The sequence below is a fragment of the Trachypithecus francoisi genome, unplaced genomic scaffold, assembly GCF_009764315.1.
Source record: "Trachypithecus francoisi isolate TF-2019V2 unplaced genomic scaffold, Tfra_2.0 Lachesis_group2, whole genome shotgun sequence".
Taxonomy (NCBI): domain Eukaryota; kingdom Metazoa; phylum Chordata; class Mammalia; order Primates; family Cercopithecidae; genus Trachypithecus; species Trachypithecus francoisi.
Genome location: NW_022681465.1, coordinates 158,024,729 through 158,042,874, shown reverse-complemented (window position 1 = coordinate 158,042,874; position 18,146 = coordinate 158,024,729). Strand labels below are relative to the sequence as shown.

The 18,146-nt window shown below is 45.8% G+C and overlaps 1 protein-coding gene across 1 annotated transcript in view; it reads right to left on the bottom strand.

The window, feature by feature from the left end:
• PPP2CA (protein phosphatase 2 catalytic subunit alpha) overlaps positions 1-1,038 on the bottom strand; it is a 32,198-nt gene extending 31,160 nt beyond the window's left edge. The window contains exon 1 of the mRNA XM_033181204.1: positions 341-1,038. Coding sequence (XP_033037095.1) covers positions 341-442 — 102 coding nt within the window. The 5' untranslated portion in view covers positions 443-1,038. The remainder of the gene's footprint in view (positions 1-340) is intronic.
• Between the last annotated feature and the right edge of the window lie 17,108 nt (positions 1,039-18,146).

Genomic DNA, 18,146 nt, shown 5'->3' with positions numbered 1-18,146 from the left:
TCCAAGCCAGCGCACCCGCAAAACCGTCCCCGACGCTGACCCACAGGGTCTCCGCTCCCCCTGCCACCTCGTCTGGCGCCAAGGCCGGGAGACTCAAAAACCCAGGAGTCGGGTGAACGGCGCCATTTTAGGCGGCGGTGGCAGCGACAACCAATCCCTGCGCGGGAGGCAGGGGGCGCCGGGTCGCTCGGAAGCCGCCGCCGGCCGGGATGGGCGCCGGTCTCGGAGGCTCGGGGGACCCGGGCCGGCGGCCTCCGCCATGTTGCACCCTCCTCACGGCCGCCTTTTCCTTGGCGGGTTTGGCCCCGCGGCAGCTGTCCGCAGCCGTACTACAGCTCACCTTCTCGCAGAGGCTCTTGACCTGGGACTCGGACAGCTGCTTGCACTCGTTCAGCTGCTCGATCCACTGGTCCAGCTCCTTGGTGAACACCTTCTCGTCCATGATGCCACCCGCCCCAGCCGGCTGCCGCTCCGCGCTGCTCCCGCGCCGCCGCCCGCACACGGGCCACACGCACACCCCGCCACCGGTTCCTCCTGTACTTCTGGCGGCTTTTGAGGCTGGCGCTGGCCCGCTGGCTCTCACCGCAGTACTCGGCCGTCGGCCGCTGCGCCTCCTCCTCCGCTCGCTGAGGCTCCAGAGCTCGGCTCTCTGTAATGGCGGCCGCCGGGCGTGGTGACGTCACGCCCGGCGTCAGGAGACGGCGGGGAGCGGAGGGGAAAAGGGCCGGGGAGCAAGCTGCGCAACTGCAGAGCCCACCCCGGGCGGCCGCACGACCGGAGTTGGGGCGCAAACTGGGAGTCAAAGCGCAGGCGCGACGTAGCCGGTGGTAACTGAGGTGCCTTGACTTTTTGGGCGTGGCTCCCGGAGGGCGGGGTGGTGGGGGAAGGGAAGGATGGAGCTGGAGCATGCGCAGTGCGCACAGCGGCGAACTGACTAATCCCTTAGCACTAAGCCCCGAGAGGAGAGGACTTGGACCGCGCGCAGGCGCAGATCGGATGGAAACCGGGGCTACTGGCGGCCTGGAACTGGTTCCCATGGGAAGGCCGCTCTGGTGATGAACTCAGTTCCTCACCTGGGGCCTGGCAGCCCGATCACGGAAACGAGAATTGCGACCCCATTGCTCATCCGGGGTGCAGCGGCGCTGTAAACGTGTGGGTTTCCCTCATCTTTGGGGGCAAGAACGGGCAGCGAGTGGCCGCTTGGATTAACCACCTCCACCTCTGGGCGCGGCTGGCACCTTGTAATTAGGTCACTCGTAGGTGGAGGAGCGTGTACCTACCGGGGGAGTGCCGTGCAGTGCACCTGACTTCCCCGGCACATACCTGTCCCCGGACTTAGGTGTCTCGTCCGGCGCGGTGGCGGGGGCGAGGTTTGGGCTTTTCTTTGCGCCTCGGACCGCGGCTCGCTTCCACGCGCCCAGCTCCTGGCCGGTGGTTGCTTTCCTCCAAGTTTGATTCCCCCTTGGGAATGAGAAACCCTCAACCGCTGCGCGCCCTGGCCTACTTTCAAGAGCGGAAGCCCAGAGAAGATGGATGCACCTGTCCTCACCGCGTCTCGGTGGCGTTGGAAGCAACTGTGATCCGTGCTTAAAAGAGAGCTCGTATACCCTAGGATTGGACCTCTGTCTGGTTATGAATCGCTTTGGAGTTTGCGAAACGTTTTCACATTCCACTGTCTCTGCTTTTACATAAATACCTGGTTCCATAGAACGCCAGCTATGTGCCAGAACCAGAGGGGTCATCCAGACGGACCAGGGACCCTGCCCTGGAGCTTGTATTCTCCCAACAGTACTGGCTGAAGATGGTTTGGGATAGGCAGAAGAAAGATCATAATGCCCCCAGGATTTGAGAGATACAGAAACTTTCCAAAGAACATTTAACCATAAAGGGCAAGGCAAGAGCTGAACCTGATCGCCTGTCTTCCAGGCGCCCCACCCTCAGTATCAGGCAACCCTTCCACACCCAAGTGCTCAGCGATGCTTGGGAGGAGAGTGCTCAATCTGCGGCTCTGAGGGCGGGAGGTCCCATCAGCCAATAGCAGGACTGAAAATCCTTCTTTATCCAAGACAACCTGTTTGGCGAGGCCGACTGGCTTGGCGTCCCTAGGCTGGAAATTGCAATTCTGCTTTCCCTTCACACCTCCTATTAGTGTGCACAAAAGAAAGTACCTCAGATCTACTCTTCCAGAAGTCTTACCACATACTTAATTTACCAGATTGGGAAAAAGACCCTTTAGCCCAAATTCTGTCCCTGCTTTGCAGTTAACATCCCCAAACAATAGAAGGGTAAGAGTTAAGACCAAGTGGAATGAATAAGGAAAAAAACCATCACTTAATGCCCGTGATTATAAAGCCATACCCAGTGTGCTGTCTAATCTTATTCTTTACCATTGCCATGAACCTATGTGAGAAATGTCTGATAGGGCAAGAAGCAGACGGGCACTCAGAAAAGAGAAGGGACTTGCCCGAGATAGTGGTCAGGATTTAAAACTGCTTACTCCCAAGTACAAAGTCTCAGCCACAGTCGTGCAGTTGACCTTCCAAGGTCTGACTTAAGGAATAGAATCAACATAATTTCTCTTTGCCTAGATTGTCTGTTTTTTTTTTTTTTTTTTTTTCCCCCGGAATCTCACTTTGTTGCCCAGGCTGGAGTGCAGTGGCACAATCTCGGCTCACTGCAACCTCTGCCTCCCGGGTTCAAGCAAATCTCCTGCCTCAGCCTCCCAAGTAGCTGGGATTACAGGTGCCCACCACCATGCCTGGCTAATTTTTGTGTTTTTAGTAGAGACAGCGTTTCACCATGTTGGTCAGGCTGTTCTCAAACTCCTGACCTCAGGTGATCCGCCTGCCTCAGCCTCCCAAAGTGCTGGGATTACAGGCGTGAGCCACCACACCTGGCCTGCCTAGATTCTCTTACCTGGAAAGGGTGTGGTGATGTTAGTTTGGTAGATGATGAAGTATTGAACACCCACTATGTGCTAAAATTATAATGAGTTTTTCCAAAGTACTGTGAGCTCCTTGTTGGTAGCATTAATGTAGGTGTTATTTATTTTCTCTTGATGCAGATTACTTGGCTCACCACCATCACAAAATGGAGGGAAGATATAATAATTATATGTACTTAAAACATCCTGCCAAATAATTAAATGCCATGACTTAACTCCTTAAGGAATGAATTCTAGGAAGCTCTTAGCATCAGACAGTGAAGTAAAGCATACATGATCATAAACAATACAGAACTAAATCAGGATATATTTTTCTTTAGAAGAAATCCAGAATGTTTGTGTATTCTGTAGAACTCAAAATATCTAATGGACATGAAAAGAAAAATTAAGTTTGACTTATCTGGACTTGACTAATTTGACCTTACTGACTAAATTCTAGAGCTGAAGAATATTTGGAACAAAAAATGTAAAGCAAACCAAAAAGAATTGTCTTTTTAATTTATTGGCAAACACCAGAAAGTAAATAAAGCAAATATGCTTTGAGAAAGAATCTTTGCTCAGATGGCAAATTCAATATACAGCAAGTCTGATTGTTGCCCATGATGTTTAAGCATAGCTATAAATAAAAATCATCTGATGATGGGGGCGGGGTAGGAGGAGGATAACTTTGAGCAAGTAGCTTTATAATAGGCTCCCTTACCCAAGATATAAAAATTGACATTAAACATGGAGTAGGAATGAGATGTATCTTGTCAGCAATTATCTTGGCATTAAGTTAGGTTTATTTTGTTGTTGTTCCTTCCAGTCCCCTGACTTCTAAACTTACTGAGACAGAAAGTAGACCAGTGTCAGAAACGACTCTGGAGTCAGATGGAACTGGGTTTGAATTCTGGTTCTGCAACTGCCTACATGTGTGAACTTTGGCAAGTTACCTAACTTTTCTGAGTCTTGGTTTTCTCGTCTATAAAGTGGGAATAAAAGTAATAGACAAATAATGAGGTTATTCTGAGAATTAAATGAAATTATAAATAAATAAAACCAGGCTGGGTGCGATGGCTCACGTCTGTAATCCCAGCACTTTGGGAGGCTGAGGCAGGTGGATCACCTGAAATCAGAAGTTCGAGACCAGCCTGGCCAACCTGGCGAAACCACCATCTCTACTAAAACTACAAAAAAATTAGCCGGGGGTGGTGGTGTGTGCCTGTAATCCCAGTTACGCAGGAGGCTGAGACAAGAGAATAGCTTGAACTGGGGAGGTGGAGGCTGCAGTGAGCCAATATTGTGCCACTGCACTCCAGCCTGGGTGAAAGAGCAGGACTCTGTCTCAAAAATAAATAAATAAATAAATAACACCAAAATAGTATTAATTAATGTACAATAAGTGGTAGATGTTATTTTTATTATAATATCTAAGTGGGCTCAGATTTTAAATACATACCCTCTAATGCCAGTTGGAGTCCCTCATATCTGCAGTGAAATACATTGTGGTGTTTGGAAACAGAAATAGAGGTATCAAAAATATCATGTAGGCCGCGCCCAGTGGCCTGTAATCCCAGCACTTTGGGAGGCTGAGGTGGGTGGATCACTGAAGGTCAGGAGTTCAAGACTAGCCTGGCCAACATGGTGAAACCCTGTCTCCACTAAAAATACAAAAATTAGCCAGGCGTCATGGTGGGTGCCTGTAATCCCCAGCTACTCGGGAGGCTGAGGCAAGAGACTTGCTGGAACCTGGGAGGCAGAGGTTGCAGTGAGCCAAGATCATGTCACTGCATTCCAGCCTGGGTGACAGAGTGACACTCTGTCTCAAAGTAAATAAATAAATAAAATAAAAACATCATGTAAACACAAAGCCATTTGATGAAGTGGGGATGGGGGGAAGAAATTCAAGGAGAGGTAGAGATGGAATAAACAGAATAACTCCTCTCTTGCCTTGCCATCTATTCAGACTTGTTACATAAAGAAAAAGTTACTTAGGACTAAATCCAAGAATTAATACAATCGGTCTCATGCTCCTGTCAACTCAGAATCTTACATCTGAAAAGGGTGCCATAGTTGAAAAGGATAACATGCTCTTTGTACCAAGGCCTTTTATGCCCCAGAAGCCCCAAAATGAAGTCCTGAGCAGTCAAAATTTCAGTGGCTTTGGCCATGGAAAACCTGCCATGCTCTGGCCAACGACGCCTGCCCAGCTACCAGACGATTTCTGCACGCAGTTTACACAATGATGCCTGCAACTCATTGGCATCTGTCTCTGTTCTTTGTAGTTTTCAGAAAAATTAAGTTTATATTCCCCTTTCACCTGGAATTAGAATGTTATAAATGTAGCCAAACTTTTGTGACCAGGAACTTTGCCACAGATATACTGCCCTTTCCCCCAGCTTCTACTGTCTGGCTAAAGAAAAAAGAGAGAAATGACCATGTCCCCTGGTAATGCCCCTGATGCCTGGATAGTATTCTCAGTTACAAAAGGAGACATTTTTCTGTTACAGGAAAAAAAAACAAAACTCTGAAATGGAAGGCAAAGTTCATCACTCCAGAAGGCTGAGAAAACCTTAATAATACTGTCACCAACTCTGTAGCTATGAAAAACAGTATCATGGAAGTATGTTTGATATATAACGTTATTCGTAACATATTAAGTATTAAAAATACCTTATAAAACAGTATGTGTGATATAACCCCAATTTCATTAACATATATTGTAAATATACGTTTAGAAGAAACTTTAGAAAGCCACACAGTGAAGTATTAATGGTGGTTACTTCCAGTGAGTAGGATTGCTTTTTGTTTCTTCTTTTTGCTAACTTGATTGTTCTGTAATGAATACATAATGCTTTTATAATTATGAAAGAAAATGGCCAGGCACGATGGCTCATACTTGCAATCCCAACACTTTGGGAGGCCAAGGCGGGTGGATCACCTGAGGGCAGAAATTTGAGACGAGCCTGGCCAATGTGGTGAAATCTCATCTCTATTAAAAATACAAAAATTAGCTGGGTGTGGTGGTGGGCACCTGTAACCCCAGCTACTCAGGAGGCTGAGGCAGGAGAATGGCTTGAACCCAGGAGGCGGAGGTTACAGTGAGCCAAAATCATGCCACTGCACTCCAGTCTGGGTGACAGAGCAAGACTCCATCTCAAAAAAAAAAAAAAAAAGGCGGGGGGGCTAGGCATGGTGGTTCACACCTGTAATCCCAGCACTTTGGGAGGCTGAGGTGGGCAGATCACGAGGTCAGGAGTTCAAGACCAGCCTGGCCAATATGGTGAAACCCCATCTCTACTGAAAATACAAAAATTAGCTGTACTTGGTGGCACGTGCCTATAATCTCAGCTACTCAGGAGGCTGAGGCAGGAAAATCACTTGACCCCGGGATGCGGAGGTTGCAATGAGCCAAGATTGTGCCATTGCACTCCAGCCAGCCTTTTGACAGAGTGAGACTCTGACTCAAAAAAAAAAAGAAAAAAGTTTGTCAAAACTCTTCTAAGTGTTTTCCATGTATTCTTCCTTTTTTTTCTTTGAGACAGAGTCTCGCTCTTATTGCCCAGGCTGGAGTGCAGTGGTGTGATCTCAGCTCACTGCAACCTCTGCCTCCCGGGTTCAAATGATTCTCGTGCCTCAGCCTCCTGAGTAGCTGGGATAGGAGTGCACCACCATGCCTGGCTAATTTTTGTATTTTTAGTAGAGACAGGATTTCACCATCTTGGCCAGGCTGGTCTCGAACTCCTGACCTCAAGTGATCCACCCACCTCGGCCTCTCACAGTGCTGGGATTACAGGCGTGAGCCACCCCGCCAGGTCATGTTTTCCACGTATTAATACATTTACACTTCACAACTTATGAGGTAGGTACTATTATTATCCTCCTTTTACAGATGATGGAACTGAGGCACAGAGGGATTAAGTCACTTGTCTAAGGTAAAATAGTAAACAAAGGAGCTGGGATGCAAACTCAGTCTGGCTTTAGCTCAGGAGAAGTACCAAACTCTTAACTACCGGAGAGGCTTTAGAATCAGGTCACAGTGATTTTCACTAAAGAAAGATCTTAACCTTTGACCACCTGACAATTCCAATGCCTATCAATCTCCAAGGACAGAGCAGATAACTCATGTTCTTACGGGTTCTGACTTGGTGAGCAGCCTGTGGCCCAGCCCCACCACATAAGCCCTCTACTCCCTAAATACACTTGTTCTCTCTTCCACTCTCTTCTCTCCATACCATCCTCATTTGCCCTCTTTTCTCCTGATGTATTCACTTTCTTTTTCCTCTCCTTCTTTCCCTCCTATTCCCCAACATGTCCAGTCTGCTGGACAACTCATAGGCACTATTTGGTTCCTCTTTTGGTACTCAGAATCAAAAAGGCTGCTGGTCCCTGACCTACGCCTTTCCAAGCCACCTTTTTGTGAATGAGATCATCCACAGTCCACCACAGGCTGAGCACAGACAGTCTAGGAAGCAATGAAAAAAAAAAAAATCCTAAAAACAAATTGCTGGCAAGCGCTGTGGCTCTTGTCTGTAATCCCAGCACTTTGGGAGGCCGAGGCGGGTAGATCACAAAGTCAGGAGTTCAAGACCAGCTTGGCCAACGTAGTGAAACCCCCATCTCTACTAAAAATACAAAAAAATTAGCTGGGCATGGTTGTGTATGCCTGTAGTCCCAGCTACTTGGGAGGCTGAGGCAGGAGAATTGCTTGAATTTTGGAGGTGGAGGTTGCAGTGGGCCGAGGTTGTGCCACTGCACTCCAGCTTGAACAACAGAGTGAGATTTCGTCTCAAAAAAAAAACAAAACAAATTGCCTTATCTAGACTCAATGTTCTCTGTGCACATCAGGGAATCTCAGTTGCCCTGTTACATTGGTTTGTCTTTTTTTTTTTTTTTTCCGTGAGACGGAGTCTCGCTCTGTCTCCCAGGCTGGAGTGCAGCGGCCTAATCTCGGCTCACTGCAAGCTCCGCCTCCCAGGTTCACGCCATTCTCCCGCCTCAGCCTCCTGAGTAGCTGGGACTACAGGCGCCCGCCACCACGTCCGGCTAATTTATTGTTGTATTTTTAGTAGAGAAAGGGTTTCATCGTGTTAGCCAGGATGGTCTCGATCTCCTGACCTCATGATCCACCCACCTCAGCCTCCCAAAGTGCTGGGATTACAGGCATGAGCCACCGCGCCCGGCCTGTCTTGCCTCTAAACAACACAATGTGGACAGCATTCTCTTCCTTTTAGCAACCAGCTGTAGAATAAGGAGAGCTGGGTTCATCCTACCTCGTCACCATCAATCTGAATGACTTTGAACACATCCTCTCCCATCAGTTTCCCCATCCAACAATGCAAAAGTTGAACTATATTAGAGAGTTCTCAATTTAGGATTCATGGGTAGGTTCAACGCAGGGGTCCATCAACTCTCAAAAAAGAATGTATGGGAATTTTGTGTTTTTTAATTGAACTTCTTATTGAGATTATTTATTTATTTATTTATTTATGTATTTATTTATTTTTGAGACAGTCTCACTCTTGTTGCCCAGGCTGGAATGCAGTGGCGTGATCTCGGCTCACTGCAACCTCCGCCTCGCAGGTTGAAGGGATTCTCCCACCTCAGCCTCCCAAGTTGCTGGGATTACAGGCACCCAACACCACACTCTGCTAATTTTTTTATTTTTATTTTTTATTTTTTGAGACAGAGTCTGCTCTGTTGTCCAGGCTGGAGTGCAGTGGTGCGATCTCGGCTCACTGCAAGCTCTGCCTCCCCGGTTCACACCATTCTCCTGCCTCAGCCTCCTGAGTAGCTCGGACTACAGGCGCCCGCCACCACGTCCGGCTAATTTTTTTTTTTTTTTTCTATTTTTAGTAGAGACAGGGTTTCACCATGTTAGCCAGGATGGTCTCGATCTCCTGACCTCGTGATCCACCCTCCTCGGCCTCCCAAAGTGCTGGGATTACAGGCGTGAGCCACTACGCCTGGCCAATTTTTTTATTTTTAGTAGAGACAGAGTTTCACTATGTTTGCCAGGCTGGTCTCGAACTCCTGACCTCAGGTGATCCACCTGCCTCAGCCTCTCAAAGTGCTGGGATTACAGGTGTGAGCCACTGGGCCCGGCCAAGATTATATTTATTTATCTATTTGAGACAGAGTTTTGCTGTTGTCACCAAGGCTGGAGTGCAGTTGTGCAATCTCGGCTCACTGCAACCTCTGTCTCCTGGGTTCAAGCGATTCCTCCACCTCAGCCTCTCACATAGCTGGGATGACAGGTGCACACCACCACGCCCGGCTAATTTTTATAGTTTTAGTAGAGACAGGGTTTCACCATCTTGTCCAGGCTGGTCTTGAACTCCTGACCTCTGGTGATCTGCCCACCTCGGCCTCCCAAGTACTGAGATTACAGGCGTAAGCCACCACGCCCGGCCTTACAAATTTTAGAATCACATGCATTTCTCAGAAATAATACAGAGAGATCCCAGTTTCTCAGTGGTAACATCTTGCTGTATTATAGTACCGTATCGCAACTTGGAAACTGATATTGATTCAATTCACCTATCTTATCCAGATTTCCCCAGTTTTACATGCACATAATTGTGTATGTGTTAGTATGGGTATTTAGTCTATACAATTGGGAATTTTCTTTTGCCTGTGCTTTTTTTTTCTGGGGAAAAGTTCTTAGCTTTCATCAGATTCAGGCATCAGAGATCCAAAAAGGGGTTTGAGTCCCAGCTCTGGGAAATCTAGAAGACCATTCCTGAACCTCCATGGCTCTCTATTTCAGCAACCAACATTTAATTAGCAATTACTCCACAGCAGGCATAGGAACGCATGTGAGGGAGAGGTGGTAGAGAGGGGTGCTGGGAAAGGAGGGGAAGCCTGAAGTTGCATACTACCCAGTCCACTGAGCTTGTGCTCAGGGGAGACACACAGTCCAACAGGCAAACAAATTATTTATTAAATATGCACAGAAGAGGGATGGCCTTGTTGCTTGGGGAAGCTGGGGAAATATTTCCACAGAAGCTGATGGTTTAGTTACATCTTGGAGGATAATCCAGAATTTTTCAGCTGAGGAGAGAAGAATTAATTGTTAAAATCATTCCCTCTAATCAGATCTATTCTAGATGTTTTGAAGAAAACACAGGAAACCATGCCTACATTTGTTTATTGTACAATGTTAAGGTGTCAGATTCAGCTCCCGTGTGCTGGTGCTGAGGCCAAGAGATTTTTTCCCCCTGAGTCTGTTTTCCACTATCTTGTCCAAATTGGATACCAGATCCTGTCTGCTTAGCTTGAGAAAGGCATTTTATCTCTGGTGGCTTGATGACATTAGAGCTTATATTTAAAGTATGAGTGATGAAGAGAGACCAAAACTAAGACCTTGGCTCCGTCCCATCCATAGAGGTCTCTCCTCCTCTGCATCGAACGCTCTAGAAGCCAGTCCGGCAATGTCTGGTGGGAGCCATGAGTAAAACATCTCTGCCCGCCAGTTGATTCTCAGTCACTAGGATCTCCTATTCTCTCAACAGGAATCCTCAGGGGTACAAGAAATAAACATTTAAAAAAAGAAAAGAAAACCTTGGCGGGGACCAGGCACGGTGGCTCATGCCTGTAACCTCAGCACTTTGGGAGGCCTAGGTGAGCAGATTGTTTGAGCTCAGGAGTTCAAGACAAGCCTGAGCAACATGGCAAAACCCCATCTCTACTAAAAATACAAAAATTAGGCGGGCGTGGTGGTGGGCAACTGTAGTCCCAGCTACTCAGGAGGCTGAGGTGAGAGGGTTGCTTGAGCCTGGGAGGTGGAGGTTGCAGTGAGCGAGATAGCGCCACTGCACTCCAGCCTGGGCAACAGAGCAAGACTCTGTCGTAAAAAAAAAAAAGAAAAGAAAAGAAAATAAAAGAAAAAGAAAAAAGAAAGAAAAGAAAGAAAAAGAAACCCTCAGGGGCTTGGGCACTGGGGCTCCTCCACGTCTGTCTTCTCTATATTCGCTGGTTAGCTGCCTTGTGTTGGCTCTGGCTCAGGCACCCCAAGGGGGCCTCTTTCTCTTGTGAATTTCAGGTTCCTCTTCAGGCCATTCAGTTCCCAGTACTGTTCTGGGAGAAATCATCTGAGTGTAGCCATCTCTGGGTTTGAGAGACCAAGACTCTACCGTTGGGTACTCTTTGAAGAACCCTCTAGAAGCCCGATTCTAGAGGGCACCATTTCTTATCATCCATGTCCTCATGCAAGCTATTTATCCCCTTAAATCTTAGTATCTTCTTCTGTAACATGGGGATCATAATAGCACTGTCCTCATAGGATTATTTTAAGCTTTAACTAAATTAATCTCTGTAAAATTATTAGCATATAATAAGTACTCTATCTACATTAGTCGTTACTAACATCTATTTTTATAATATGATTATTTTTGGTTATTAAAAAAACCTTCACGGCTGGGCATGGTGGTTCACACCTGTACTTCCAGCACTTTGGGAGGCCTAGGTGAGCACATCACTTGAGGTCAGGAGTTCGAGACCAGCCTGGCCAACGTGGTGAAACCCGGTCTCTACTAAAAAAATACGAAAACAACAACAACAAAAAAAAATCTTCAACAAGAAAAAACAATTAATCTTCACTATAGCAAATTTGTGAACTACCGCAAGTTTAAGGAAGAAACAATCATAACATACAGAGATAAGTGCTATCACCATTTTGACATATAGTATTCCCAGCTTTATTTTTTCTTGCTTTTCTCTCTCTTTTTTTTTTTTTTGAGACAGAGTCTCTCTCTGTCACCCAGGCTGGAGTATAGTGGTGCAATCTCGGCTCACTACAGCCTCTGCCTCTGGGTTTCAAGTTATTCTCCTGCCTCAGCCTTCCAAGTAGCTGAGATTACAGGCACAGGCCACCACACCTGGCTAATTTTTTTTTTTCTTTTTTGGTAGAAATGGGGCTTCACCACGTTGGCCAGGCTGGTCTCAAACTCCTGACCTCTAGTGATCCACCCACCTCAGTCTCCCAAAGTGCTGGATTACAGGTGTGAGCTACCGCTGTACCAGCTGGGTGTTTTTTGCTTTTGTTTTTTGTTTGTTTTGAGGCATGGTCTTGCTCTGTAGCCCAGGCTGGAGCGCAGTGGCACGTTCACAGCTCACTGCAGCCTTGACCTCCTGGGTTCAACTGATCCTCCCACCTCTGCCTCCTGAGTAGCTGGTACCACAGGCGCTCGCCACCGCGCCTAGCTAATTTTGGCATTTTTTGTAGAGATGAGGTCTCACTATGTTATCCAGGCTGGTCTCAAACTCCTGGGCGCAAGCGATCCTCCACCTCCGCCTCCCAAATGCTAGGAATACAGATGTGAGCCACTGTGCCCAGCCCTTCCTTCCCAGCTTTTTTGGTGCATATATATACTTAGGGAAAATAAAAAGCTGGGTTCATAATGTGTACTGTGTCATTCAACTGACATATTATGAGCATTTTCCCATATACTTAGATACTAGTAGAAAATAATATTTTTAGAGACTACCTAGTTTTCTAGCACATTGAAATAACCCAATTTATATAACTAATCTATTAGTTTGGTATTAGATTATTTAGATAATTGATATAACCCAATTTATATAACTAATCTATTAGTTTGGTATTAGATTATTTCCTATTTTTATATTTATAAATACTGTGGTAAATGTTCTTGTTCATACATTTTTGTATGCATCTCTGCTTATTTCCTTAAGATAAATGCTTAGAAGTGAATTGACTGCTGTACAAAAAGCTATACCCTGTTTTTGTTTTTTTAATATCAGGTATACAGAATTAGATTAACCAGAATGCCTGGTTCATGGTCCACTCTCATAACTGGTATATGGATGGCCTGGTTTTGTTAATTTAGGTGGTAAATTCATTTGTTTAATAATGTAATCAGTACCTATGAATTTATAACCCCAAACAAAAGCTAGCACCTTGACAAAACTGATATCCAACCATAGCTCCTCTTGCCCCCACTGCCCCATCTCCTTGCTCCCCACCTCAGACAACCAGCCTGAATCCTGTGTTCATTTCCTTGCTTTTCTTTTTATATGGTTTTATTATATCTGTATATATTCCTTTTTTTTTTTTTTTGAGACAATGTCTCACTCTAATGTCCAGACTGGAGTGCAATGGCGTGATCTTGGCTTACTGCAACCTCTGCCTCCTGGGTTCCTGCCTCAGCCTTCCCGGTAGCTGGGATTATAGCCACATCCCACCACATCTGGGTAACTTTTGTGTTTTTATTTTTTAAAATTTTTTTTATTTATTTGTTTGTTTTATTTTGAGACAGAGCCTCACTCTGTCACCCAGGCTGGAGTACAGTGGCACGATCTCAGCTCACTGCAACCTCCACCTCCCAGTTCAAGCGATTCTCCTGTCCCAGCCTCCTGAGTAGCTGGGACTACAGGCGCGCACCAACATACCTGGCTAATTTTTGTATTTTTAGTAGAGATGGGGTTTCACCATACTGGCCAGGCTGGTCTCGAACTCCTGACTTTGTGATCCGCCTGCCTCGGCCACCCAAAGTGCTGGGATTACAGGCTTGAGCCACTGCGCCCGACAACTTTTGTATTTTTAGTAGAGATGGGGTTTCACCATATTGCCTAGGCTGGTCTCGAACTCCTGACCTCAAGTGATCTGGCCCACCTCGGCCTCCCAAAGTGCTGGGATTACAGGCGTGAGCCACCACGCCTGGCCAATATCTGTACATATTCCTAAAGAATAGTTTTTAAATTGTTCTGAGGTTCATAAAAAAGGATATTATGTTGTATGTAATCTTTCAGGATTTATTTTTCACTTGATATTATTTTGCTAAAATCCGTCTATATCCTTGCATTTCACTGTAGTTCATTCATTTTGACTGATATAAAATAATCCAATACATAAATATACCACAGTTTATCATCTACTCTCTTACTGATGGGCAACTGCATTGTTTCTAGGATTTTGTTCTTGCACACGCTGCTGTTATGAACATTATTGTCAATGTCTCCTGTTGTACCCGTGCAAGCATTTCTCTAGACAATCAATTGACGCTTCCCCCAGCCATGGATGAGAGAGCCCCTGGATCCATATCCTCTGGTATTGATGTTTCCATGGTTTGGGATCTATGTTGTCGGGTTGCTTTCCAGGTGGTTAGATCAGTTTGCCTCTCCTCCAGCAATGTAGGAGAATGCCCGTGGCCCCAAACTCCTTCCAACACTGGGAGTCTTTAAAAGATTTTTGACCATTTGATAGGAGAAAGATAACCTCTCCCTGCTGTTCAACTTTGTGGTAAGGTACTAACTGTTTCGAAAACTGAGCAAGAAGGGATTTGGTTCAGAGAACCGTTCCCAGTCTGATAATTTCAGTGATAGTTCTGGAACTGATTACCCAGTGGCTCAGATGCTTTCCTATGTCCTAAAAGAGGTGACACTGTTGGAAGGAGGGAGTGAGGGGAGCCAGGATGGGAAACAAGCCTAATTACCACAGTGCAAGCTTGTCTTATGGTCCCAGCCCCTGCCAGTGTCAGATCACTTTTTCTTCTAATGAAATAGGCATTATCTCCCCCTACTCCCCACCAGAGAAAAGCCAGTATAATTCTACCCTTTGTTACTTGAATTGATAAATTTAAACCTCCTTCCCTCTCTGCAGTAAAAGAACTTTCTATTTTGGGCTCGGTGACATAGCCAACACCAAGCAGAGAGCAGCAGGCTGCAGCATGAGTTAATAGTTTTTCTTCAAGGGAGAGCGAATCTATAAGCAAACAGAAGGCCCTTCCAAACTGTGTCGTCTGCATAGCAACATGCAGCCCATTTGCCTGTCTTTACGCTGACGGATATATTTCTGAAAGGCTGAACATTGAATACTGCTTAATCTTCAGAGGAAGCTGGTGCATTAATTCTGAATTAATCAGGTTTCTTAACAAATCAATTTCCCCCTCTCCCAGCCCTGTGTACCTAACACTGGATTAGGTACTGTCAGGGAAGGGAATTCTGTTTTCAAGTGGATTTCTAGTCACCAAAGATTTGAAGAGTGCCCAAAACATTTTCCTAAGAATATGACTTCCTCTGCTAGTCTGTTTCCATGCAGGAAATCCCCCAACTTGGGGTAGAATCCTGGGTCTTAGAAGCCCCCAGGCATGCATAGAGGCATGTTCAGAAGAAGGGAATCTATTTAAACCATTGGCCCCTGTTAGCACATAACTACAGTCTGGAAGAATGGGATAGAGAAGTAAGTCCTCCCCTCATCTCTTTTGTTAAATTTTTTCTTATGGGAAGTTTCCAATACTCACAAAAGTAGAGATAATAATATAATAAACACCCATTACCTATTGCTTGGCCTTAACGATTAACAGTATATGGCAGTCTTGTTTTATCTATACCCCACCCCTCCCTCATCATCACTTTAAAGCAAATTTTAAAGTAAATCATGGTTATCTTCATATTTAAATACTATAAATTCTGTAATAAATAAGGACGTTTTTCAATAACCACTATGTCACATATAAAACAATTAAAAATAATTCCTAATGTCAACTGATATCCAGCCAGAAATCAAATTGCCCTGACTTTCCTAAATGTCATTCTGTAATAGTTTATTCTAATCAGGAGCAAAACAATGTCATTTGCATTTGTTGTATCTCTTATGTCTTTTTTAGTTTATAACATACATATGTATACGTGTGTGTGTGTATATATGTGGGCATGTATATATGTGTGTGTATTATTTTTGTTGTTGTTTTGTTTTTGTTTTTTGAGAGAGGATCTCTCCCTGTTGCCCAGGCTAAAATATAGTAGCACAATTATAGCTCACGGTAGCCTCAAACTCTTGGGCTCAAGCAATCCTCCCACCTCAGCTTCTCTAGTAGATGGGACTAAGGAACATACTCCCATGCCCAGGTTTTTTTTTATTTCATCTTTTCTGGAGACAGGATCTGACTGTATTGTCCAGGTTGGCCTTGAACTCTTGACTTGAAGTGATCATCCCACCTTGGCCTCCCAAAGTTCTAGAGATTACAGGCATGAACCACTGTGCCTGTCCTTAATTTATAACAATTCCTCCTTTTTTTATAGCCCTACTTTTTGGTGTTGTTGAAGATAATGGGTCTTTTAGTTATTATTGCTGTGTAACAAGCCACCCCAAACTCAGTGGCATAAAATAACAACCAATTTATTGTGCTTACAGAGTCTATGGGTCAGGAATTCAGAAAGGGCACAATTGGGGATGGCTTCTCTCAGCTCCAAGCTGTCTGGGGACTCAGCTGGGAAGATTCAGCCTAAGGATGACTTCACAAGTGGGAGCTAGAAGCAGCTGAAGGCTTGTTTACTCACGTGTCAGTAGCTGGGCCTGACGCATTCAAAAACTAGGACTGCTGACCACAGCACCTACACATGGCCTCTCTCTGTGCCTTGGCTTTATCACAGAATGGCAAGTTAAACCTCTTACATGGCAGCTTAGGGCTACAAATGCAAGTGTTCTAGTCACAAAGTGGATGCTGTGTCACTTTTCTTTTTGAGATGGAGTCTCACTCTGTCACCCAGACTGGAGTGCAGTGGTGCCATCTTGGCTCACTGCCACCTCCGCCTCCCGGGTTCAAGCGATTCTCCTGCCTCAGTCTCCTGAGTAGCTGGGATTACAGGCATGCACCACCACACCCAGCTAATTTTATGTATTTTTAGTAGAGACAGGGTTTCACCATGTTGGCCAGGCTGGTCTCGAACTCCTGACCTCAGGTGATCCACCCACCTCGACCTCCCAAAGTGCTAGGATTACAGGTGTGAGCTACTATGCCTGGCTGCTTTATCACTTTTTATAACCTAACCTCAGAAATCAAAGAGTGTTAGTTTTGCTCTTCTGTTGGGTACAAGTCACAAGCTTCCCCAGAACCAAAGAGAGTGGAATCAGACTCTACCTTTAGAGTAGCAAAGTTCCAAAAGAGCCTGTGGGGTGGGCAATATTGTTGCCCCCACTGGAGATTAGAGCCATCAGTTGAGCCTGCCTTTCTCCCACCAGCCAGGAAAGATGTTGCAAACAATGGAAGCCTGGTGGAAGAGAGAAAGGGTGGAGTTTGTTTGCAGGGCCATATCTACAGTTGTACATACTGTGCCATGAATAGCCAAGGAGATGAGCTGAGAGGAATCCAGCTCCACTTGCCACACCTGTGCCTTACCGTGGGGCTGCATCTCCAGGATGAAGAAGCACCTTTTCTAATATGCATAGATACCATATAGGCAAGGGGAGTCCCCAAGTGGATGGTAAAAGGTCATTCAACCTAACTTGAAATTATTGGATATCTATTGAACACATGCTACTTCAGAGAATACTAGGGCTTGTTTCAGTTTAAGCAGCACACACAAGTAGGCCAAGAAATATCTTAGAGTATCTCAAAAATGATGCTGGGTTTACTCAAATGCTGTTTTAAAATCGTGTAACTTTTTTTTTTTTTTTTTGAGACAGACTCTTGCTCCGTCGCCCAGCCTGGAGTGTAGTGGCGCGATCTTGGCTCACTGCAACCTCCACCTCCCAGGGTCAAGCAATTCTCCTGCCTCAGCCTCCTGAGTAGCTGAAACTACAGGTGACTGCCACCATGCCCAGCTAATGTTTGTATTTTTAGTAGAGACAGCGTTTCACCTTGTTGGTCAGGCTGGTCTCTAACTCCTGACCTCAGGTGATCCACCCGCCTCGGCCTCCCAGAGTGTTGGGATTACAGGTATAAGCCATCGCGCCTGGCCCTAAAATGGTGTAATTTTTAGCACCAGGTACTTTTTATTTATTTATTTAATTTTGTTTTAAAGTTAGGGTCTCACTCTGTCACCCAGGCTGGCGTGCAGTGGCACAATTCATAGCTCACTGCAGCCTTGAACTCCTGGCCTCAAGTGCTCCTCCCACCTCAGGCTCCCAAGTGGCGAGGACTACAGGTTGTGCCACCATGCCAGGCTAATTTTAAAATTTTTTGTAGTGACAGGGTCTCATTGTGTTACCCAGGCTGGTCTTGAACTCCTGGGTTCAAGCAGTCCTCCTTCCTCAGCCTCCCAAAGTGCTGGGATTACAGGCTTGAGCCACCATGCCTGGTTCCACCAGGTACTTTTTGATTGCATTGGTCTGGAATGTTCTAGACCTATCTTTGAAGAAGCTGAGGCACTGTATCTCAATGCCTGAGAGCCTAGCCCTATCCACATATTGCCAGCCTTGGCTCGATGCAAAAACTGGGCACAGGATTTCTAGGAAACCAGGCCAAACAGAATTAAGGGT